The 25,084-nt window shown below is 43.4% G+C and overlaps 2 protein-coding genes and 3 pseudogenes across 3 annotated transcripts in view; 2 read left to right on the forward strand and 3 right to left on the reverse strand.

Moving 5' to 3' along the window:
- Positions 1-25,084, reverse strand: part of LOC110047731 (ephrin type-A receptor 4-like) — a 74,953-nt pseudogene that overhangs the window by 35,815 nt on the left and 14,054 nt on the right. Inside the window, exons 2-3 of the transcript XR_016205747.1 lie at positions 23,629-23,705; positions 516-1,173 (exon numbers count right to left, since the gene is read on the reverse strand). The product of XR_016205747.1 is annotated as an ephrin type-A receptor 4-like (transcript). The remainder of the gene's footprint in view (positions 1-515; positions 1,174-23,628; positions 23,706-25,084) is intronic.
- LOC149116423 (uncharacterized) lies at positions 4,561-6,175 on the forward strand (annotated as a pseudogene).
- Positions 6,356-7,252, forward strand: LOC149116424 (uncharacterized; annotated as a pseudogene).
- Positions 9,963-10,807, reverse strand: LOC149116425 (uncharacterized). The gene has a single exon (XM_089283728.1). It carries the CDS (start codon positions 10,672-10,674, stop codon positions 10,174-10,176), a length of 501 nt encoding a protein of 166 aa, XP_089139854.1. The 5' UTR covers positions 10,675-10,807; the 3' UTR covers positions 9,963-10,173.
- Positions 11,652-13,232, reverse strand: LOC149116426 (uncharacterized). Its single transcript, XM_089283464.1, has 2 exons — positions 13,121-13,232; positions 11,652-12,676 (listed from the first exon to the last, which is right to left on the reverse strand). The coding sequence occupies exons 1-2, from the start codon at positions 13,230-13,232 to the stop codon at positions 11,991-11,993; spliced, it is 798 nt and encodes a 265-aa protein (XP_089139590.1). The 3' UTR covers positions 11,652-11,990.

Genomic DNA, 25,084 nt, shown 5'->3' on the forward strand with positions numbered 1-25,084 from the left:
GGAGGTAAATAATGGGCCCTTATTAGAGGCATAGCGCATAGCATAGCCACCACAATATTTGACTTTCAGATCAACATAGCGCTTTACAATTTGTGTCTGAATTGTTTTGGTAAAAAGATGGTAAACACACACCACAACTTGTTAATAAGCTGAACCTCGACACTTAAATACTTAGTTTACTACAGAGTACTAATTAGTCATGTGGAGGTGCAGTGGCCTCACGGTTAGTGTGCTCGGCTCTGGATCAAGCGGTTCGGGTTCGAGCCCTGGCCGGGGACATTGTGTTGTGTTCTTGGGCAAGACACTTTACTCTCACAGTGCCTCTCTCCACTCACGTATATAAATGGGTACTGGCAGACTTAATGCTGGGGGTAATCCTGCGATGGACTAGCATCCAATCCAGGGGGGAGTAGTAATATTCCCAGTCGCTTTATGCTATAGAAACCAGGATAAGCTCTAGCATGGTGGGCCACTTGGCTCATATGCAGACTTTCACTAAATTAGTCATGCCAGACCTTTGCATTCCAGAACAGCCCCAGATCCATTAATGAGCTCGTAACCTGCATTGCATAGACACATCAGGTTGTCTGTAATGTTCCATTCTCCATCACCGAGACACACACTCACTAACTTGACTTTATTTATTGAATTAACATCAGTACATTTTCCTTCTCGTTCTGTTAGATCCGAGTCATTTGCTGGGGCAACTGTCTTTGGGAATTCCACTAAAGTACTGCCTATCTCAGGGCAGTATCTGTAGCTTATGACAACTTTTGTCAATGTTATGCAGACTCCTTGGTCTAAGAACGCCAGATATATACCACGAGCTCTGGTAACCAAAGAACCATAAAATATGTCTGTTTTATATTTTCCCTGCGGAGGCAAACTTTTCGGCGTTATGACTGCTTCTTTCTGAAACATTCCTTTAGTGGGGTCAGGAACAGGTTCTTTGGTATTTGTATGATAGGAATAAAGAGTTAAGTATGTTTTGCAGAATTGACTAGTTCCTGGTTTAGGGCAGTTTAAGAGGATGTAATGTATTTCAATATCCAGCCGTTTAGCATTCTTGACGTCAATAAAGTCTGTTCGTAACCAGTTCTTTGGTTTTCTCGTTATCAGTTCACTAACATCGCAAACTTTGTAATTATGGTTTACAGTTGAAGGGTCGATCCACTATAAAAATAATAAAAAAAAAAAAGAAGAGAGAAAAAATATTACCAATGAAATTAGTACAGAGGGCTTGTGTTTTAATTAACACACACATATAAAGTGAGGGTTCTGGCGCAGCAGTATACAACAACCAGGTGATCTGACCGTAAATAATTGACCAATCATCTTCAAGGATAAATTATTTTTAAAACCGCACAGAATTCTTTGCACGCTTAGTAGAGCTTGTTCTGACCTTCGGCATGTAGACCATCGACATATCGATAGTGCCGTGAGGATAAACATGGCAGATTTCAGTCGGAAGGCTTTTTTTCTCATCATGCTTTGGTTGTGAGTGGAGTTATAACTTTACTACAGAGTATTCTTAAAGATTTTTCAACTAAGAAAAGTTCAGAACACGATTATCCAGACCAACAAAGTCAGTGAGTTGGCTTGTGGGCCTTTTGCATGGGCACATGACATGTTCTCTCCCGCAAGATGTGGTTGAAACTTCTTTCCATTGATCCATACATTTTGATCGCGTATTCAGCTTTGTTGGTTGAAGGAAGTGTGTGCAGAAGACGTAAGGAACCCATCTGTGCTGCTCGAACTAAAGATGGATCTTGTACTATCGGATGTCTTTCCTCCGGATTCTCATTGGTGTCGTCGCAGAGATCGTAAGCAATGGCAAGTCCTCCATCAGTTGCGGGACTTTGTTCAACATTTCTCGCAGCTTCGTTGTTCCAGGCTCTCTTCCACAGGCCAACAATAGTTTTATTCCATGAGGTTTTTTGTGTCGTACTACTTGTAAAGTTTGCTCCACCCATTTTCCGCCGCTTGCTGTCTACAAAGACAGTTTTTCTTCTTAAAATCGTGCGCTCGAAAAGTGCAGGTAAATCATGGCGCATTTTCGGGACAAATCTAAAAACTTCCAAGGTCTTGTTTTCACTCCTAACAGGGATGAATTGCTGCTTTGGGCTTTAAAATAGAAAGGAAAAATACAAATCAATGTTTAGGTGGCCTCAGTATGGAGGATCAAGTAGTACAGAATCCGTAGAACTTTCTGGTGGAGAAGGTTTTCTTCCTACAACCGCCGCGAAAACATGAAGATCAGAGCGCTTTCAGATCACAGATTTAAAGCAGCTTTTCGGACTTAAGAAACAAAAATGGTAATGTACTGTAATGTAATTATTACTTCGAAGTTGAATTCAACTTTTGGAACGATTGGTAAAGCCACAGGCGTCAAAATGTCTGGAAAAGCGGTCGGCAAAAACTCAAGCTTTTGCGTTAGCGTAAAGAATAATTTGAACATGTGGTCATGCAGTGAAGCACGTGTGGAAAATTTTGAACAATTTTTTGCTTTTAAATAGGTTTCTTCGCCTCCGCTTGAATGAAAATCTATTGTTATTGACCTCCCTTTCGCATTTCTTTCATTTGGTTCCCTGTATTTGGGAATTTTAGGTTTTAAAGTGAACAGTAACTTGCACGTTGGATTTCTGCATATTTAATTTACGGCGACCTCCAGGCGCTTTGTTTATTTTGTTTATTCCCTTCGTTCAAATATTTCCGCATCTTATTAAGCTACTACAGAACCGCTGGGAAAAGAACCAAAATTGCCACCAATTTAACATAGTTGAAATACGGCTGATCTCAAAATAATTGGCTTGTTTTTGTCGTCTTTTTCATTTACGACTTTCAACTTTCTTTCGCAGCGCTGTCATATTTCGTCGCGTGGCGAAAAAATTACTTGATTTCTTGTTTTCAAACTGATTTTACAAGAGTTCTTCGCTTTTATTTTTCGTTGTTTTCTGAAATGTTAGCCGTTACAAGAATGAAATTCGGTTGTATTTGGTTTCGTTTTGTCCTCCAAAGTCAATAATTAACTCATTTTCGCAAAGTCAATTTTCTCTGCTTCTGTGGGACATTTTGTCATGTGGTAAAGAAATAATATAATTTCTTGTTTTCTCATCAGTTTTGTACATCAGGTTGAGTTCTTTTTGTTAATATTTTTTAATATTTCGACCCTTAATTTATTGAACTTTAAATAAACGATGTCTTGAAACCTGATCTTGTGTCTGTGGTTACTGGGCATATGGTTTATTTTTGTGCTTTCGCTCGCGAAATACTTCCAAAAAACGCCAGGGAATCAGGGGCGGGTCGCGGGCAATTTCATTCAGGCCTCAATGGGTTAGTGCATGTTTGATTGTTTGAAGTTGTGTAAGCTGTTCATAAACTGCCCCTGCGCATTTTTGGACAGTGTCATAGTCATCATTTCCCAACCAAAGAGCAACTGTTAAACTGTGCTTAGTAAATTATAAGGCTCAATGATTTTCACTCTGACACCTTTCTCCCCTGTGAAATGGCGTGACCATTTCAGCCATGGGAAACCATCATGATGCTGTTGGTTGGTGTTGTAACTGCACTCTGTACACCTGACTGACTTAGAAATAGTGTAATGTAATTCTCAATGTCAACATAGCCCACAACTACCTCTCCAAATTCATTAAAGGTCAGGCCAATCTTTTGTAGCAATTCTTGGCGTGTGCCATTCAGATTATTAAATTGTTTTTCTTTACTGAGTTGGAGAGCGTTTGATCAAATGGTCGACCGAACTAGCGCTGTGGCCGACATACGATAATAATAAAATGAATGACTAAATAAAAGCAAGCTAGAGATCGATGGAATACAGTACCTTTAATACTGTATAGAAAGTACACTATTAGAAGCAAATTGAAGTAAAACACCAAGTGATTTTCAAGCTTACAATGCGGTGCAGCCAGCGCTGCATGTTGTGCGATTAAAGTACTCAAATCGCTTCCATCCAAGTGTAGAATCGGAAAGATTCACCGTCGAAAGAGACTTCCCAACTGTCCAAATCAACACTTCTCATATTTACAGCACAATTCCGAGTTCCAAGTGCGGTATAAGACAAGACAAAATAATTCTGAAAAGCAACGCTCGCTCTGGCAGTGACCACCATCATTCAAATGCAAACTCATGACTACCCACGGGCTGCCTTATGGGATACGGCAATAAAATTTTCTCTCCAGTCTTACACAATGACGTCACCAGATCACCTGGAAGGAAGCAAACAGGCAAAAAACGCTCCAACCCTCAACTTCCCGATGCTTGCGAGGGAAGTTGAGGGTTGGAGCGTTTTTTGCCTGTTTGCTTCCTTGTTGGGCTGCGACCAGAACCCTCACTTTATATGTGTGTGTCACAAAAATAAAAGCGCGAGCGGCGCAGCGAAGCTGTAACGTCTGTAATCGATCGGCACACAAATTCTTTTCTTGAAGAAATGCTCGCACTGATTATATACAAAAGTGCGCCAGAATTTTTTTCCTATTGAAGAAGTGTATGCACAGTGTATACGCCGACATGGCTGCCGCAAGATATTCGTCCGATGTTCTGCAAATGTTCTACGGCCCAATACCGAGGGAGGAAAAAATACACCTTCCCGAACCGTTAAAACCAGATTTTACCGCATTATTTGACGGGTTTCAAATATCCCAAAACAATTTCCAAGAATGGCTCCGTGTGTGGAGAATGGATATATCCGAAAGGAATCCAAACAAGAAAGATCTTTTAACGTTTGCAAGAGAAAACAAAGAAAAGATCACTGATTTGGTTGAACAAGAAACCCAAAGGTTAAATAGCGTTAAAGTAAGTTTTGGGTTACAAGTAAAGTTTTCAATAGAAAGAAACGGTGAAACGCAATTCATGGAGCACTATTTTAAAGATGACAAAAAGCACGTTTTCAAAAGGAATGATGAGGAACAGATAAAACAAAAATTCGATGAATTCATTGAAACCGCAAAAGGAGAAATAGAGCACTGGTCTGAGAAAGGATCAGGATGGGAAGTTGAAAAGATACAGATCGCGTACGTGAATGTTGCACGCTACCAGCCACTTCGCGGAGGGACCTATTTGCCTCTTCCAGCCAAACTGGCAAAAAAGAAGGCAATAATCAACGTGAAAAACAAGGATAACGAATGTTTGAAGTGGGCACTCAGAGCCGCTTTATTCCCTCCAAAATACGGGAAAGACCCGCAAAGACCAAGCAAATATCCGGTTGACGACGGTATCAACTACGTAGGCATCGATTTCCCAACACCGGTAAAACAGATAGAAAAGCTCGAGGCACAAAACCCAAAACTCGCAATAAACGTATTTGGCTGGGAAAACGATTGTGTGATTGCGCACCAGATAAGCCAAAAACAAGCGAATGTGCCGCGGATAAACCTGAAGTTTAATCGAGTCAGGGGAAATTCAGCACTATTGTTACGTAAAAAGAGAAAGCGCTTTGCTTTTCGATCAGAGTAAGAACAGAAACGCAAAGCACTTTTGTATGCTGTGCTTAACCAGTTTCTCAAGAGCAGACTTGCTCGTGAGTCACAAAAAATATTGCAACGGTGTGAATGGCAGGCCGACAAGGATTGAAATGCCAGAAGAGGGGGAAAACATCCTTTCCTTCCAAAACTACAAAAAACAGATGAAGATGCACTACGTTATTTACGCGGACTTTGAGGCAATTATCAGAAAGATTCTGGGCTGTGAGCGTGAGAGAATGCAAGCAAGCTACACAGAGAAGACCGAAAGGTACGAGGCATGCGGGTATTCTTTCATGGTTGTGAGAAGCGACGGTAAAGTGGTATGTTCAAAGGCTTACAGGGGTGAAAACGCGGTGGGAAAGTTTCTAAGTGACATTCTACAGGAAGAGGAGAAAATAAGGGAGAGTTTGGCCACTCCAAAGCCGATTGTGATGACGTGGAAGGACTGGCAAAATTTCAAAAAAGCAACTGATTGCCACATTTGCAACAAAGCTCTGATAAAAGACGAATTCATGGATTCTTTGCCAGTCTGGAACGTTGAAGAAGCGGCTGAAGGTGAAAAATGGAGTTATTGGGGACAAGGCCACAAAAAATGTTTTTTACAAAGCACAGAAAGAGAAGAAATGGGTTGTTCAAAGGCTGAAAAGGCTGGAAGACGAAAAAGACCAGTTAGAAGCAAAATCACAGGAAAACTGTAAGTACTGTGGAAACTCTTTACTTCAGAAAAACTTCAGAGACGCGGTAAAGGACCATTGCCACATAACGGGCAGGTACCGCGGAGCCGCGCACAGCGAATGCAATAAGAAATTGCGGATAAACCCCAAGACGGACCAAATACCAGTTGTATTCCACAACCTGAGGGGCTACGACGCGCACCATTTAATGCAAGCGATGTCACAGCTGCAGAGAGAGGTGAAATGCGTCGCCAACAACATGGAGAAATACATCACATTTTCGGTCGGAGGTCTGCGTTTCATCGACAGCTTGAACTTTTTGCAAGGAAGCCTTGATTCGCTTGTAAGCGCAACACCGAAGGAGTCATTGAAAATAACATCAACGATTTCGAAAGGCAGCGACCTGCTTTACAAAAAAGGGATCTACCCTTACGAGTACATGGACTCATGAGAGAGATTCGGCGAGACGAGGCTTCCTGACAAAGAGAAGTTTTACAGCAAGCTGAACGACGAGCACATAACAGACGAAGAGACGCGCACGCGCAGGCTGTCTGGGAGGCTTTTGGATGCAAAACGCTGGGCGATTATCACGATCTTTACGTGAAAACGGACGTCGCGCTGCTGGCGGATGTTTTTGATTACTTCCGAAACCTGTGCCTTGAGCAGTATGGGTTAGATCCGGCGCATTATTACACGTCGCCAGGCCTCTCTTGGGATGCGCTCCTGAAAAAGACGGGGGTCGAGCTTGAGCTCTTCACAGACTACGAAATGCATCTCTTCGTGGAAAGGGGAATGCGGGGCGGGATCTCCATGGTGAGCAATAGGTACGCTAAGGCAAACAACCCGCTAGTACCGGGATACGACTCCAGCAAGCCCAAAAAATTCATCATCTATCTCGACGCAAATAACCTTTACGGATGGGCGATGAGCATGCCTCTCCCGATAAGAGATTTTAAATGGAAGCGTGTGATGCCCACATTGGAGGATATCTTGAATAAGAAAGAGAACGATAAACATGGGTGGATGCTCGAGGTCGATCTTGAATACCCCGCAGAACTGCACGAGGAGCACAACAGCTATCGCCGAAGAAAAAGGCCGTAAAAAAGGAGTGGATGTCAGACTACCAAAAGGGGTTGATGAAAGACCTGGATCTGAAACCCCCGGACAGCAAGAAGCTGCTGCTAACGCTTCATGACAAAAAGAACTACGTTCTGCATTACAGAAACTTGCAGTTTTATCTGAAGCAGGGCATGAAACTGAAGCGCGTGCACAGGGTGTTGGAGTTCGAACAAGAATGCTGGATGGAGCCGTACATCCGGATGAACACAGAGTTCAGGAAAAAAGCGAAGAGCGACTTTGAAAAGAACTTTTACAAGCTCATGAACAACTCAGTTTTCGGCAAAACCATGGAAAACCTGCGTAAACGCGTTGACATAAAAATAGTGCGCAGCAATGAGACGGACAAAATAAGGAAATTGATCGCTAGCCCTTTGTACTCAAGGCGTGTTTTATTTTCAAACGACCTGGCGGGAATCGACATGAGAAAAAGCAAGCTGCTTCTCGACAAGCCGGTCTACACGGGGATGACGATCCTCGACAACAGCAAGATCCTGATGTACGACTTCTATTACAACGAGCTTAAAAAGCAGTACGGCTCGAAGTGCGAGAACTTGTACACAGACACCGACAGCCTTCTGATTCTGATTGAAACGGATCACGTCTACGAAGACATGAAAAACAGCATGGACCTTTACGACACGAGCGACTACCCGAAGGAGCATCCACTCCACTCAAACACCAACAAAAAGGTCTTGGGCAAAATGAAAGACGAATGTGAAGGAACCCCCATCGCAGAGTCTGTTGGTCTGAGACCGAAAATGTACTCCATCTTGAAGGCGGACGAAAAAAATATCAAAAAAGCGAAGGGCGTAAAAAAGAGCGTTGTCAAGAAACAAATAACGCATGAAAATTACAAGGAAACGCTTTTCGGTGCGAAGCAGCAATGGCATGGCATGAACATTCTTCGAAGCGAGGGACACGAGATCTATGGCATGCATCTTAACAAAATTTCGCTTTCGCCATTTGATTCAAAGCGATGGATAGGTGGCGACGGTATCCATAGAAAAGCTTACGGGTACACCTGCATGGATATATTGTCAACATTAACAGATGATGAACGTAGAGGGTTGGAAGCTGAAGTTTCAAAGTTGCTCTGGGGGTAACTGTGTGTTTGGAGGGGAGGGTGTTAGCCAGTTCATAAGTTTTGAGAGAGCGATCTTGTCATCTCGCGAGCTGTCCACGATCCAGTCGATAAGGTTAATGGGCGCGTTCTTGTATTGTTCTCGAGCGATTAGATACTCCGTGACCGCCTCGTCAACCAAGAAAAGTTCTCTTCCGTGGCCGAGAGCAAATGCATCGAAACGCTCCGCAAAATACTTGACTTCTTCGTCGTGACTCTTCCTTTTTTCTTTCGCGGAAAACTCAATGGCCCAGTAAAGAAAATCCTCGATGTCCACAACGGATGGCATGGCGAGATATAATTGATTTCTTTTTATTCAATACAGAAAATCCTGTGCGCATTCGCGGAAGAGAGTTGGAAACCAAAGTTTCAAAGTTGTTCAGGGGGCAACGGCGTGTTTGGAGGGACAACCAGCACCTCTTCACGCACGAAGCTGCGCTTGGGACCGTCGCGCAGATAGTAGAGAACGGGTTGATCGGGTTTGGTGAAAGATCTTTCAATACTGTAAACTTTCAAAGACCAGATTGGATCCGTGGCTCTTTTCACGCCCCCTTCAAGCTCGCCGGGCTGGTAGAGATAACGAAATTGGACAAGAGAGGGGAGTATTTTTTCGTTTTTTCCAACAGGCCTCGAATAAGGTGTCGATGGCCGAGCATAAACAGATTTTTCTTTGATGGCAACGGCGGGTTTCTTGCCAATAAGGCTTGTGACCTCGTTGTTCAAAGCCGAAACAACTTCAGGAAGTCTTTTCACCCAGGCAGTGGACCGCTGGCCCTCAGGGAGAAGCATTTCCACGGCGTACTGGTGGCCGAACAAGCGCTCCGCCAGGGTGCGGTTGAAACGTTCAACAATGGCCTGGTCGCGGTGAATGTCAACGCGACCGCGCCGGATATATGTTTTGTGCTTGTCCATCTCTTTTTTGACAGCGCCCATGAATTCGCGCCCGGGGTCAACCTGCAGCATTTCAGGCCATTTGAGAGGCGAGCGCTTGTAAATCTTCTGAAAAGCCTGGGCGACCTCATCAGAATTTTTCGAAGTCAGGGGTTCGGCCTCTTTGTAGCGGCTGGCCACGTCGACAACGGTCAGCGCATATTTGAAAACTTTGCGGCCACGAGGGAGCTTGTCGTGCGGAAGAAAAAGAAGGTCCGCCTGGTGGACCTTGTTGGGTGTGGAAACGTAGAATTTCGGTCGAGGAATTCGCTTCGGCACGGGGAGGTATATCTGCCAGAGCGCTTGCCTGATCAGCCACTTTTTTGCGGTTTCTTCAGGTATCTGGCGGCTTCGGCTAATTTTTTGATCGCGGCGATTCCTTTCCAATAGCCTCCGGGGCCGTAGTATATCTTTGTGAGTTTGGCGTCCATAAAAGTAAGGCGTAAAAAAAATTAAAGGAACCGGAAGGCTGCGTAGCCCAGAGCGAGAGCGCCGGCGCCTACGAACATGAGTTCACCCTTTTTCTGCTGCTCGCTTGGCTGATAGAAATCTGAGAACTTGGGATCCTTGGGGGGTACCATCTGTTCGTCAGGATGCGCCTTATTAACTCTTGTTCCATTGCTTCTAGCATTCTTCTTGCAATTTCTCTTTTTCTTGTTTCCTCTTCTTCTCCGCCATTATTGACAGACTTCCTCTTCTTCTCCGGCATTATTGTCAAAGGCTTCCTCCAGAATTTTGAATGTTTTGCGAAAAACCTTTATGCTCAAGTCGAGCAGCAAATACGTGACATCAAAAGTGGTGGCGAAAGTGATAATCTTCTGTGAAGTGTTAAGTTCTGACATCGTGATACTCATTACACGCAAAAGTTCAAATCATTTTTTTTTAATCCTTTCGTCCGTGTCGCACGAGAAGGTTCTGGCTCAACACGCGCGGGCTCAGGCGCGGGCTCCGGCGTGTTTTTGTCGAATGCGGCATTGGTCATTGCCTTGAGCTTTTCCCGTTTGTAATAAATCCCGAGCAGTGAAACGCCTATGCCGCCAATAGCAATCCATTGGTTGGCGCTGAGGCCGCTGCTCTTTGGGCTTTCGCCTTCTGTAGTCGGGGCGGGCTCAGGGGGCTCTGTGGCGGCTTTCGCCTTATTTTCCCCGAGAGCCCTATAAGCCTCGACATCTTTCTTCTGTTGTTCCCGCGCCTGCCGCGTTCTTTCAGATGTCACTTTGCCAGCAGCCACACGCTTCGGATTTTTTACACGCTGCGTGGTTGGAGTTGGAGTTGTCGCTTGCTGTGTGATATCGGCGGCAGGCGCTGCCTGGGTCTCGACCTGAGGCGCGCTCTCTGATTGTTCGGTAGACATTCTGAAGCGAACCGTATTCTAAGAAAATGAAAAAAGTTTAATTAATAAAATTTTTTTTGTCAGCAAGCCCTGCAGTTGTTGATGATTGCTGACCGGTTATTCTGCAGTTGCTGAGCCGGGTACTTCATCAACACCCTCAAGCGGATAGCCGTGTTCATCACCAGAAGGATCGATCTGCTCCGGCAACTGTGGACTAAAATCAACATGTTTAGTGGTGATGAACACCGCCTTGGCCGCAGCAAGAAACCGGTCGTACTTCAAAGCGAGGTTGCCGGCCAGATTGGAGAGCTCTTTGTTCAAGATGTAGTCGTTTCTTAGCTCTTTTTGATAAGCGTCGATGTCTTTGATTTTGACGGACATTCCGACCACTTTGGTTGCAAGAAAAATAAAGCTGTCGATCAGGCTTTCTGTTGTCTTGGAGCCCACGTACGTCTCGTAGCATTTGGTGTATTTCTCGACCTCCTTGTCGCTCAGGCGCTTCACCTGCTCGTGTGTTAACTGCACTCCGATGGCCTCTTTGGCTTTGCCTGTAGACACCAGCACGGCCAGCTGCTCACGAAGAGCAGGAATGTCAGGTCTGGAGGAGGTTGGAATAAGGCCACCTGCGGGACCACGCGACGGCTCGGACTCCGTTTGAAGAAGGTTCATAACTTCTGCTAACGCGGCCTCTTCTCCAGCCATTATTCAAGGCTGTATACGACTTTCATGTTTTTATTCAAATAACTTTACCCCGTACGGGTGGCGAAGCGAGAACACAAGATAAGAGAACTTTCGCTCTTTCAGCCTTGAAACCAGACCTTTGTACTTATCCGGGGAGAGTTTGCCGGCGTAATCATCGAAGATGGCTTTCGTGGTCCTGGCCGAGGGGTTGTAAAAGAGGACGATCGCCGCCACGTTCTCCCTGAAGGAAGATGTAATACCGGTCAACTTCTGGGTCAGCGCCCAAACGCTGATGCCCATATGTCGGGCAGAAAAGGCGAGATTCACCAGCTCGCCTGTACGCCCTTTCACATCTTTGGAGGCCGCGCAGTCGTCGAGGATTATGAGCGTGTTGGTGCCCTCGGAAAGCCATCTCATGCGCTTCAACCACTTTTCCACGGCGTGCTGTTCGCAGACTATCACATCCATTCTTGGATCGTTTTCGCCAAGCCGGTGGTAGGTCTTGTTGTGCGTGAACGTTGGGCAGATGAGCACGATGTAGTCGAACTTGAAGCGGAAAGGGCCATAGAGCTGGTCCACCACAAACCTTGATTTGCCTGAATTCGTCGGCCCAACAATGAGAGCGTTGAAGGGTATCTTGCTGGGGTCCATGTATATTAAAACTGTACAGATTCCAGCTGTCTGTCCATAAGGTTGAACTGGGAGTCGGAGATGACGATTACATGGCATTTCACGTCGCCTGAGCCTTCGGCTTTCCGCTCAATTTCCAGCTGGACCCCGTCCGTACTGTTCACAATCCGCGTGCCGCTGCCGTGCATGTCTCGGTCCGCCATGGAGCGCATATCAATAACAAGCCCGAACTTATCGTCGGTGTAAAACTTTGTCATATTCATGTGCTCCGTTTTATTTTTTTCTTTCACGAACAGGTTTCGGGCCTCTTCCCACATGTCCTTGCCTTCGATGCCGTTGTTGTAAAGCCTGTTGGGCGCGCCGTTGACCGTGACGCTGACTTTCGTCAGATCGGGGAAGATGAATTTTTCTGAATCTCTGGCGCCCTCAGTGTAAGGCTCTACAAACGGGAGGAGGAGAGCTTTGAGCGACCTTCTTTGGGCGTTGACTTTGATGTTGATACTCGTGTCAGTGTCTTTTTTGAAGGCCACCTGTTTGTCATGCATCACGTGGTCGTAAGTGAACTCTTTGCCGCTGGAGTAAACGCTCCGCGCCTCGTCTGCCTGAGTCTTGCTGCGGATCATTTTGTACTCGAGCTGGATGTTTTTCAGCTTGTATTTAAGCTGGGTTGTGTCTGAGCCCATGACCACGTGTTTTGCTTCGGCAAGTTTCACTTAAAACGTGAGGTCGTTGTAAAGGGCCTGGGGGTAGAAAACGCCATGGTTGGACAAGATCTGGTGGTCAAGCCTGATCCGGTACTTTTTCCGTAAACCTCGTTCAGCTTGTTTTCAGCGTCGACGCCCGAGGTTTTCTTGTCTCCCGCGCCTGAGCGGATCTTGCATAGATCCTTGCTCTGAATCCCTTCGAGAATCCTGTTGTCGCGCTCTTCCTGCGAAAGAAAATGGTCTTCGAAAGTTTGTAGACAACTTCGTGTCTTGCAGGATAGTGCCTGCAAACTTCACGACCAGGCTGTCAACGAGCGCCCGCGTGACGTTCTGAACGAGGAAGTTGTTGGCGTGCCCTCCAGAAAGGTCGATGTCAAAGACAAGCGCTAGCGAGCCCGGCACCAGAACCTCTTTCTGGTTCAGCTTGGGCACGGAAACATACAGCGTATTGCCGGGGTTGGCTTCATCGGGGGTAAAGGTGATTCGCTTGACCGCGCGCTCGGCCTGCATGCCGTGTAATGTCTTTTCGTTGTACGTTGGGCGAAGGTTCTCTGGCACTGACATTGTATAATACGCAGGCGATTTTTTCTAATTTGAAAAATAACATGCTTGAAATATATTGCTATGGCGGAAGGTGGTGGCGAATTTGGTTACAAAGACCCGGACCTTGACAATCGGCTTGACCACGATGATTCTGATGACGGACAAGAGGTTAACAGCACCCAACCTTTTGACCCAGGCGCGGCATCAACTCCCTACCAACCTGGCGCCCCCTACCACGGGGATGAACAAACGGAAAAGCCTACTATGCGGCACGAGCAGTCCGGCCTGCCTGACACTTCTTATGCCGAGACATCATTTGGGGGAGAAGATATCCCTTTGCTTGAACCGGATCCGGAACGGGAATTTATCATAGACCAGTTAAAAAACCAATGTTCCAAATTTAAAGAGAGTAGTTTTGCAATTATGAAAGGCACCAAACCAAAAACCAAGGGTCAAATTGTTGCAGTAGGTACGGGTAGAGGTGAGTACCCGATTATGAAAAAAGACGGGACAGACTTCATGAAAAGTTTTTTTAGAAAGGTTTAAAGACAAACTTGGGCCTAGAAATACAGTTGTCATTGACGAAGACCGGGATACTATCAGAGAAATGAAACAAAGACTGGCAGAAGCTGAAAACCAACTACAACAGGCGGAAACACTATCTTCGCGAAGAGAGGAAGAAAAGAAAGAAGTGGAAGTTCTGAGACGTAAAATCGAGCAAACTGATGCTGAGATTGAGGCCATTCAGGATGAACAAGGTTCAAATTTTGAAAGCGAAGCAGAGCTTAGAAGGCTGAAACAACTGAAAAAGAACTATCAAACCGATCTTGAAAACAAGAAAAAAGAATTGGATTCGCTTACGAAACAAGCAAAAAACAGAGAAAAGGAACAAGCCAAGGTCGACACACTCAGGGCCAGCATCGCAGCAAAAGAAAGTGAAACAAACGCCATGGAAGAAAGGCTCAACCAAAAAACCCGACCTGAGAGAGTAGGAAAGCGAGCTGCAGCGCCAAAACGAGGAAGACCAGGCGATCATCCAAGATGAGAATGCCGTGCTCTCCGAAATGAAGCCGCAGAAGACAGAGTGGCAGAAAGAAACGAGGAGATCGCGCGTTTGCAAACTCAGATCGCGGAAAGGGAAAGGGGGCGGCCTCTCTTGGAAAGGGTCAAGGAAATCTTCAAAAAACATGGCGTGACATTGACCGCTATTCTTCTCGCCGCCGGGGTCACAATCGGAGCTGTCATCGGGGCCCTCACCAGAGGTTTGAAGGCCACCGGCAAAGCTTTGGGAAATGGCCTCAAAGATATTGCCGCGAAACTTGGTTCTCTGCTACCCGGGCTGATTGGCTCGATTGTGAGCTTCCTTTTCAAAGCCGCCGGCCAAGTCGTCGGGTTTCTGGCCGAGCACACCTGGCTGCTCATTCTTGCCGCGGTTGCCTTTTTGTTCGAAAAATATTTTAAGAAGCAGCGTTAACTTACCGCTAAGCCATGAACAGCAAAGCCGATAATCCAACTACACCGACAATTACCGCGGTTTTGTTTATTTCGTGTTGCGGTGTTTTATCTGAAACCGTGGGCTCTGTTTTTTGCTCCGTTGGCTGTGCTTTCTGATTTTCGGTGGAAGAGGGTTTTTTTTATTCGGCTTTCGCGGCTTTGTGTAGCGGGTTGGACGGGTGGCTGTTGGGAGGGTTAATTTTTGACGGGCCGCCTGCCATGAGTTTGAGGGCAGATTTTTTTGTCTCCGGGTTTACCTCGTTGTTGACCTCCAGTTTCATCCCAGATACCGCCTGTTTCAGCTTGTTGTTGTAACCGATTGTGCTTGCGGTGTTGATTATCATTTGTGCGGGCATGAGCCAGGCCAGGGGGGGGGGGGGGGGGCGGGGGGCTACAGCGAGATTGAACGTGACCTTCGCTTGATCCACCGCGAGCTGGTACCTTTGCACGCTCTTGGCCAAGTCGGGCTGTCTGATTGCGTCTTCTACCAGCACCAGGAACTCGCTCTGGGCTTCTCTTACTCGGCCACCAGAACCGAGAATGCTGCTGCAGACGTTGACTTGCGCGCCCAGGATGCAGTAAACGAAAGCCTCGATCGACTGATTTATTCGCGCCAAGCCCGCCTGCGTCAAACCTGATGCTGTGTTTGGCGCGAACCAGTCCGATTGGGTATCAGAAGCGGCCCCCGGCTCGACGTACTAAATCAAGTCTCCTTGAATAGCTTTGCCGCCTTCATCGCTGAATTCGTTCCATCCCGGGTATTTATAGTCAGTTTTCGACGCGCCGGCGCCAGACACGGAAACATAAACGCTTCCCAGACCGTGGTTTTCCCCGTGCGTGTAGCGGAAATCGCTCGAGGGGTCTATACCGAACTCGTTGCATATCCTTTTGTATGAAGCAACGTCATAATGATCATTGTATTGGTTGAAAGGCGGGTCTCCGGGCAAAGCGCTCATGCTCTGAATACCTCCTAGCTGGAACAAAATGCGCCCGACCTTGAAATACACGTGGAATTTGTAGAAAGCTCTTATCGTACATTTCATGAAACTCATATCTTGCATCTTATTCAACAGCTGGGACACTTTGAAAAAAGAAGGTTCAGGCTCCTTGGGAGATAAAAACAAAGATAGAGTTTTGTCAGTTAGTAAAATAATCCCAGGGCATTATAATTTAGAAAGCATGGCAAAACAAATAGACGGTCTGTTTGACAAATATGGGTATAAACAGTTGGAAACAGAAATAAACCAACCCGTTGGCCAGCTTGTAATAAAAAATTTTGGGGCAAAACCGATTGAACTTGATCGCGATTTAGCCAATTTGCTTGGTATTGGGCGAAAGTTGGATCTTACAACATTCGTAAAACGGCTTACATATCGAACGACATATTTTGTTCATTGTAATTTGATCGACACAGAACGGAATCTGTTCAATGGCAAAAGGTCAGATGTTTTAGCCCTGTTTGATGTGAAAGGGAAGCCTTATGAAAAGCTGAGCTACCAGGGTTCTCCGCAACAGGTTTTGCGAGACTGCTCTACAGACGAGTTCATAAATAGCATCACTATTAGCGTCAAAGATGAAAATGGCGAACTCTTTGATCTCAAGGGCTTCCCTCTTCTTTTTGAATTAGAGTTAAATTAAATTTCTATATATACACAATGTCTTCTGCAAATGTGTTAACACCAAGCGCGCCGCATGCCGAGAATGAAAGAAGACTCTATCCAAGCCTTCCCGAAACGACAAATGCCGAAAATTTCCGGCTAACTGAGATAAGTAAAATTGAAAAAGAAATATCTGATGAGGTTGAGCATTACAGGCTTGTGTTGAAAAAATACAAAAAAGCCCGGAAAGCGCTTCACTATTCCCTGGTTGGCCTTGGCGCCGTCACGGCAGTTCTGTCTTCTGGGGCTGTTGCAACATCACTCACTGATGTTGGAATTGTTGTCGGCGCGCCTGTTGCCGGGATAGCAGCTTTATCTGGCGCGGTTTCCACTGGCCTGTCCGTTGTCAACAAGAAGCTTGAACGCAAAGTCAATAAGCACTCGAGAATCCATTCTCTGGCTATCGGGAAACATGACTCGATAAACCTCGCCGTCTCACAGGCTCTTAATGATAATCGGGTTTCTGACACGGAGTTTCAACTGATCACACGTGAAATGCAGAAATATCGCCAGCTTAAAGAGACTTTACGCTCGAACTTTGCGCGAATACAAACAAATCCAATCCAGCCAGATATTGGAAAAAATAAGAAACCAGGCTCGGGACCTGGTTCGGGAAGAATATAGAAAAACACTTGCGGATTAAACCGCAGATTTGAACTAAATTTTGAGCGAAAAAACACGAAACTATCTCTTAGTCTTGTTAAAAACAGATGATTGTGTTACACCGCGTTACCTTCACGCGTGACGTTGCGTGACTGGGTTACGTTACTGTCACGCGTGACGTTGCGTGACAGGTCCACACAAAAGGGCAAAACACTGTCGGTGGGTGCTCGTTGGCTGTGCTTTTGCCTAGCCCCGGCTAGGACTTCCCCGCCGCTGACAAGGCGGCTGTCGCCCGTTTTACCTCCGGACGAGGTTTGAGGTCCCGAGGGACCTCTGAGCACCTCCCAGTCTCCACTGGGCCGGGACGGGTTCACCCGGGGTTGTCACCGTGGACGGTCTCACCCCACATCCCTGACAAGCGCCTGTACGTGCCGTATTAGGAATCAGAGGTGGCCACCATCACATCCAAAAGCACCTTCATTTACTCAAGCTATATACATTAATCCAGTCGCCTCCCCTTTCACTTGTGGTGTTGCTTCTCTGTCCTTTGCCTAAATTTCGCAGGTTTTCACACATACGCATGCGCTTTTGGGTGGCGAGATGATGTCATGCTTGAGCTATATTTAGAGCTTGGCTGAATAAATTATATCCCAATAGCACTTCTGAAGGCCAAAATGATTGTGCTTTTCCACGCTATTTGCTTTATTTTCACGGAACTTTCTACACCCGTTTGGCAGAAAGAGGCCAGACAGATAACATATCAAGTCTTTGAAGCCATGCGAGAAGCAGAGGAAACTTAAACGGGCTCGATTGAGTCCCTTGTTCAAGGAATATCACATGTTACGAGCGATCGAACGCTTCGATCAAATCTTGCTATTTTCTCGTTTCCTCCTGCTCGCTTCACTTCGGCAGCTTCTGTGGTGAAAAAATAACTTACAGCGCGTTGACTGAGGGTATATTTTTGGTAAATCATGTTCTGGTTCGTTATTTTCGGCCCAAACAATAAAATCTTGAGTTGTCCTCCATGTTTTTCAGTACTGCTCGTCCAAGGGCTTGGGGAATATTTGGTTCCAGTCTTCTGGGAAAAACGTCACGCAACTCGCAGATTTCAAAACAAAACTTTTGCTTCGAACGAAGGTTATATCATCGCCTTTTTTCGCTAACGCTCCCTGCCAAAAAGGAACCGCTCGTGCCAATTATAGGTCCAGGAGCATACTTTTAAAAAATTCTTGTAATCATGGTTGGCTTCTATGAGAGGAATAATTACCTCCATCGGCGGGTTTAGCGATGCTTTATGAAGAGTTCCCTCCCTTTCGAAACAGGGGAAACAACAACCCTCGAAATAGCAGTTCAGATATTCAAAACAAATTATCATTGGCATAATCTGCTGCATGTATTGGCAGAAAGGCAGTTTTGAAATATGCTCGTGGACCTTGTCCCAACCCATTTCCTTTTTTTCCCTCCTTTTTATTGCAATGCACTCTTTGAGAATCATCTCACGAAGCTCTGGAGGGAGGTTTTGAATGGCCTCGGAAAGTTGACAGTTGCTTGATTGTTCGGCAGCCATGTCGGCGTATACACTGTGCATACACTTCTTCAATAGGGAAAAAAATTCTGGCGCACTTTTGTATAATCAGTGCAGGCATTTCTTCAAGAAAATTATTTGTGTGCCGATTGGTTACAGCTTCGCTGGGCCGCTCGCGCGATTTTATTTTGTGACAAACACATATAAAGTGAGGGTTCTGGTCGCAGCCCAACAAGGAAGCAAACAGGTAAAAAACGCTCCAACCCTCAACTTCCCGATGCTTGCGAGGGAAGTTGAGGGTTGGAGCGTTTTTTGCCTGTTTGCTTCCTTGTTGTATACTGCTGCGCCAGAACCCTCACTTTATATCTGTGTAATTATAATTAGATTGTTCGAGCTACAATTCTGAAAACAGATATGACCCATTGACCCAAATCAAACACTTCTAAAAAGAAAAATTTTTATTTTTTGCAGGATCGAGCTAATTTTTGGCAGACTGACTTGTTTTGACATGAAAAGCGTATTAATTGTTTTTGTTGATTTGGAATTGTCAACCCTCCAAGTTGCGACCATTTCAGTCGCCATGGCGACTAGAATTATGGAGTTGGCGACTAAACTAGAACGCAAGTCGCCAGCTCGGCGACTAAAATTAACGTGACCCATGCGTCAGGAGCTTGAGCGGACTATCATCCGGAGAGAAAAGAAAAACGTTCTGAGCATTAAGAATTCACTTTGCAAAGCTAGTTGTTGTGGGATTTTAACCAACAGAAATGGAGGCTGAATAAAATGAAATGTTACACGGTAAACAAAGATCAAGCAATTGCATTCAGTTGGGCTTGGGACGCGACGAAATTCGTTCCACTCAACTGAACTTTGGCACGTGACAATTTTACCTGGAAGCGTAAGACAACGTAGGCAATCCGGTCATTTGCCATCGAAAAGAAGAGGAATTGCAAAAGCTTGGAAAGCTCGACGGTGACAGGATCCACAATATATTTGAGAAACATCCAGATATATTTGAGAAACGTATTTTGTTTCAGTGGACACGAAAATACTTGACTTTACAGCAAACTTGATAACACAAGCACGGGGGATTCTATAAATAAAAAAAAACTGTGATGAAAAGCGGCTCGCAGTTGTAAATAAATTTCACTTGTGTGAACGAACCTGGGTTTATTTTTAAATTGTCAAAGATTTCATCAATAAAAAATATCCGTCTTAGTGATTGCCCTAAAACTTGTGAAAGTATTTTTGCGTTGAGTATTCGCGTTCCGCGGTTCGCATATTAAATTCAAAACGACAAACAATTTGAGCGTGAATTAACTTTTCTGTCCATTTCAATACAGTCTTTAAGTTTTTTATTGTTTGCTTATTCAAGCAGAAAACGAGGTTGAACATTTAAAAAAGATCATAAGCGATAAGGTAAAAATAGTGTTTACTTTATGGTCTCAGCAAGAATTTGATACCGCCTTGATAAACATTGGAAAACCTTCCGCCATTCAGCTGCGAATGAGGCTATCTTATTTTGTCTTGGTATAATCTGTGTCATTTGCACTGCTCCTGTTGTGTGAATTATAAATGATATACACAAATATTTCTGTGTTTTGTGAAGCGACTTTTTTTTCTTAATTTTCATCAAATATTTTCGCGGGAAAAATGGCGGTAAACATACGTTTCATTCATACATGCTCACGCAAGAGTTTATAATGAAGATAGTCTGAACCTTTGGTTTTTGATATTTGTGGTGTCACTTGTAAAATCGATGGAGCTATTTGAAGGCATTTACATTTGCATTATTATAACCATTGTAAAAGATTTATTGAAAGTGAAAGCCAATCAATTTAAAATGACTGAATGAGAACTGTGATCAACTCACAACACTGTTGCAATAATATAGTACTTGTGATCAGAAACTATTTCATTTGATCATCAATCATTCCAATAAAAGCATATTTGAATCAACATTAGGTAGTTCTTTCACTGAACGGGACTTCAATTTACTTGGTGATTCAAGGAAAATGTTATTAATAATACAGTTAGATGATAATAAGATTATTATTTATTAGTAATTAATTATTAATTTAGGCATATATTTTGGCGACTAATATTTTTCATTGGCGACCAAACCTGAACAGTCAGTGGCCAAATGGCTACTAAGGAAAAAAGTTCACTTGGAGGGTTGATTGTATGCAAAAAACTCAGTTTTCCAAGGGTATCTTTTGGCGATCTTTTGCTGAGCAAAAAACAAAAGAAACTTTTTGTTTTTGCTAAACGATGAAGTCACCGGAGCGAGGTATTTGCCACTAGTTTTATTGTTCATTTAATTACACAATTCTCTCACCGTTGAATCGTTAGCGCAAGCAAATCAGGCGCTGAACGGGCCGGATTCGCGTTTGTTTTGTCATGACACCGGTTCGATACGAGGTCGGTCGATTTTTTTTTTCCGGTCTATTTCTCTGCTTCTTTCAAAAATCAAAACATCTATTTAAGAAAAACCGTGCTGTCGAAGCTGCTAAAAATAACCGTTCAAGTTTGCGCCGCGTCAAAATCCACCTTCGAATGATTCGCTCCAAAAGATGCCGCTATTATTATTATTATTATTATTATCGTCCTGACGTAATGTTTGCTTAGAGTCCTTAGGGCCGAGACCAAACCATGGTCCTGGGGCACTAGGGGATAGCCAGTTTTTAGCTTGATAGCACCCTCCTCAAAATGTGTGCTGTACCTAGCAAGGTTATCTTTTGTAGTTCACTGATGCTTAATTGGTCGGGAATTCTTCCAAGATAAGTTTCTATTATTACTATTATTATCACCACCATCATCATCATCATTATTATTATTATTATTATTATTTTATAAGGGTTGTAAAGAATGAATGTAATTTGTAATTCGTTTGCAAGTTAGTATTTCCCTGACATATATATTGTCCTAAGAATTTTTACAGTTGTAATTTTTTATAAGCCACTAATAAACATTATTTATTATTAAATTATTATTATTATTATTATTACTAGGTTCAAGAGCTAGAAGGAAAGCCTTTTGTGACTTTAAGAACATTGATATTGACGTTGAAACCCAGGAGGGAGCCATTATGTAAACACTGTTGAAATAGGTCTTCATAGTTTATTTCTTTTATTTACTTTTACCTTGTAATATACCGATATTGACGTTGAAACCCAGGAGGGAGCCATTATGTAAACACTGTTGAAATAGGTTTTAATAGTTTATTTCTTTTACTTACTTTTACCTTGTATATACCAATTTGTATGGAAAATTTTAATTAATGTTATGATGATGATAGTAGTATTAGTATTAGTTGTAAGTAACCATGATATCATGATTAGATATTTTAAAAAAAAAATATATATTTTATTATTATTATTATTATTATTATTATTTATCTTAAGCTCACAATATTCCTCAATGGGAACATAATATATTACAGTACTTGAAACTGACTCAATATTTATTGCACTCAATCACAAATTTTCCCTCATAAACTCATAGAGGGGCACATGGGTTCTGAACACCGCAACACCGCAAAAAAAATTAACGAACACCGCATCACTGCAAGAAAAGTCTTGAAACAAAACACCGTCACTGCAACACGTATTTTTAGCATCATGATTTGTTCATCCACACTTAAAATAACACTTTTATACCTCAACAATTTTCCTCAAAATAAACACATGGCAACACTTTTCATTGTGCATGTGTCAATACTGCTGATGCCTGTAAATCAGTTTTCTTACTCTTGTGAAGAAACCTTGCGTGAAGCTAGGAAGCGGACGAAGAAAAAGAGAGGAGCCTCGAGAGCTGGCCTTTACCCCAGTTCCCTCTCTTCTTTTACTTTGCTCACTTTTCTTGGTGCATAAACCCACTGAATGAAGCCCTATTTTGACTGAAAGTATTTCTTTCCGGAGCTAGCTGCGTTTATGTTCCATATCGATAATCGTTTGAAAAAATAGAAGGTCAAGAAAGTTGCAGGACCTTGGAGCGGGTATAGACTAGTATCGGAATGACCTATAGACGAAGCTGAATACCAAAAGGAAAAAAATAGTAAACATGTGTAATTTACAAAGCTTCCTTAGTTTAGAAAGCCTTCTTTCTTCCCTGCCACCTTGACATCTTGTCAAGTTATGTATAAATGAAAGCAGCTTTGGATTGGCAGCCGAAGCATACCGTAAATCCTCGAATTAGCACCCCCTTCCTCAAATAAGCGCTCCCTTCGATTAAGCGCCCCTCCAGTTGGCCAAAATTTAAAATAAGCGTCCCTCCTCGAATAAGCGCTCTTCTCCCCTCCCCCCACTTTGTGGACGAGTAATGAGACAACAAAGGATGTGTAGTTTTCGTCGTGTAGTATTAGATTAGTACATTGTTTCAGTTTGTGAACAAGTTAAGTTTGGAAAAAAATTACAAGTACTAACGGTGCCGCAAGTTAAACTTTAGGATCAGCTTTTTTATGTCGAAAAACAGCTTATGTTGTTGTTTACACGCAGATGATGTATTACAAAAATTATCATGTCAGGCCACAAATTGGGAAAAATTAAATAAGCGCCCCCCCCCCCCCTCCTTGATTAAGCGCCCCCTTAAATAAGCACCCCTCCTCTCCTCCTAAATTTGAAATAAGTGCCCCGGGCACTAATTCGAAGATTTATGGTATTGAAAATTGACCAGAAAGTTATGGTCTGTATTTTGTTACAAATTATTAACCTCAATGGTATGTGTTCGTCACAAATTAGCATGGATTAGCATGCTAAATTTACGTCGAATTTAGGTTTTGAGAAAGGTAAATAAAAAAACCCAGCACTGCAAACAATTTCATTTCACTAAACACCGCAGCATGAAAAACACAAACATCGCACACTGTAGGGTTTGAGATCACCACAACACGGCAAGTTGAGATTTTATTCACCGCATCACCGCATTAAGAAAACATCAACACCACAACACCGCAAGTTGAGATTTTATTCACGGCATCACCGCATTAAAAAAACATTAACACCGCAACACAGCTAATTCCCATGTCCCCCTCCTCATAGACTCCCTAGCTCATAAGGACTGTTATTGGTCTCCTCTGCACTACGTCACACATCACATTCTTTTTTTATATTACGACAGATATACATGTACCACTCACCCCTGCACCTTGTGTGTCTGTTTTGATATTCCAGTTCCACAGTCCAGAACCAGATCGAGGCTCATTGACAAGAATTTCTGAAGAGGAAAAGGGGTAATATTAAAAGCAGATAATTCCCTAGAAACACTCTGCATGTGTATATATACCCCACCAAAACGTACACATAACCAATAACATTTGTCAGGCACAAACTAATTGCAAAATATGCTCACGATTAACAAATAGAACTCCCACTACTGTATGTGATTGTCCAATTTTGTTGATCACTTAAAGTATTAGATTACAGACTGAATTGGGCTCTGCACAGTCCTACCACCATAACAATAATCAACTGTACTTGTAAAGGTCTTGATTTTGATCAGTTTTTTTACATGTATGCTTTATTTTGTCTCCTCCAGCTGGTGCATAAGATACAATTACATGTATTTATTGGTTCGTACACTTCAGAACGACAAAATTCAAGGACTTTTAAAAGGCAAAAAATAATTTTCAAGGACTAAGCTGTATTCATGATCAATGAATTGACATTCTTTGTCCCATTTTTCCCCCTGCCAAGGTTAAATTAGTATCTATAATGATCAACATTTTGTAAAAACAACCACAGTTACTGGCTATTACATTTGTACTTTAATGTCTGAGGTACAGGGATGACTCACACTGATTTGAAATGTAGCTCTAAAGAGAAATGTTCCATCGTTATCACCCAATTTTCCTTAGCATAATCATTTGATTTCTCAGAAAAGTGATATCATATGGTACACTGTCCAAGAAATTTAATCAGTAAACTTCAAGGACTTTCCAAGACCTAATTAAGAAATCACATACTTTCAGAGGACCTTAATTTTGGTCCTTGAAGTTTACTAATTAAATTTCTTATGTCAAGGACTTTTCAAGATGACTACTATAAATAAACGACATTTTTCAAGATAGTATGAAACATTCCATTATTTCCCTTCAAATAACTGGCCATTCATTTTTACATGACTTCCAATTTCTATAAAACAATTCCTTTTTTTTTTTTTTTCTGGGACTGAGTGATTAGCCGAGTGCCCAATCCCCAATCAGGATAGGCCAGAGTCCTGAGCAGTGAGGCAGCCAGCTGAGACATACAAATTAGCCTGCAAATAAAAGTCAGTCACCAGACAATTGTCCGGTAAATTTGAGGTTTTAACAGGTAAAAAGTTAGCCGGGTCGGACACTCTGACCGGGCATTTCTGCTAAATGAAAAATATTTTAACTGGAAATTTGTGGCCGAATATGGAACAAATATTATTATATTATACTACCACACAATACTACGCTTTTTATTTCTATTCCATTTCTGAGAAATAATTTTATCACGCGCAATGCGTCATCTCAAATGTCATGTCGAAACTACTGTAAACAAGCTGCATCAGCAGCACTATTTAGGCTATCGATCGAAGAATATGGATTCGCTGTGAGGTGAGGAATTGCA

This window comes from Orbicella faveolata, unplaced genomic scaffold (assembly GCF_042242905.1).
Source record: "Orbicella faveolata isolate gen_17 unplaced genomic scaffold, um_ofav_v1 contig_12, whole genome shotgun sequence".
Classification (NCBI taxonomy): domain Eukaryota; kingdom Metazoa; phylum Cnidaria; class Anthozoa; order Scleractinia; family Merulinidae; genus Orbicella; species Orbicella faveolata.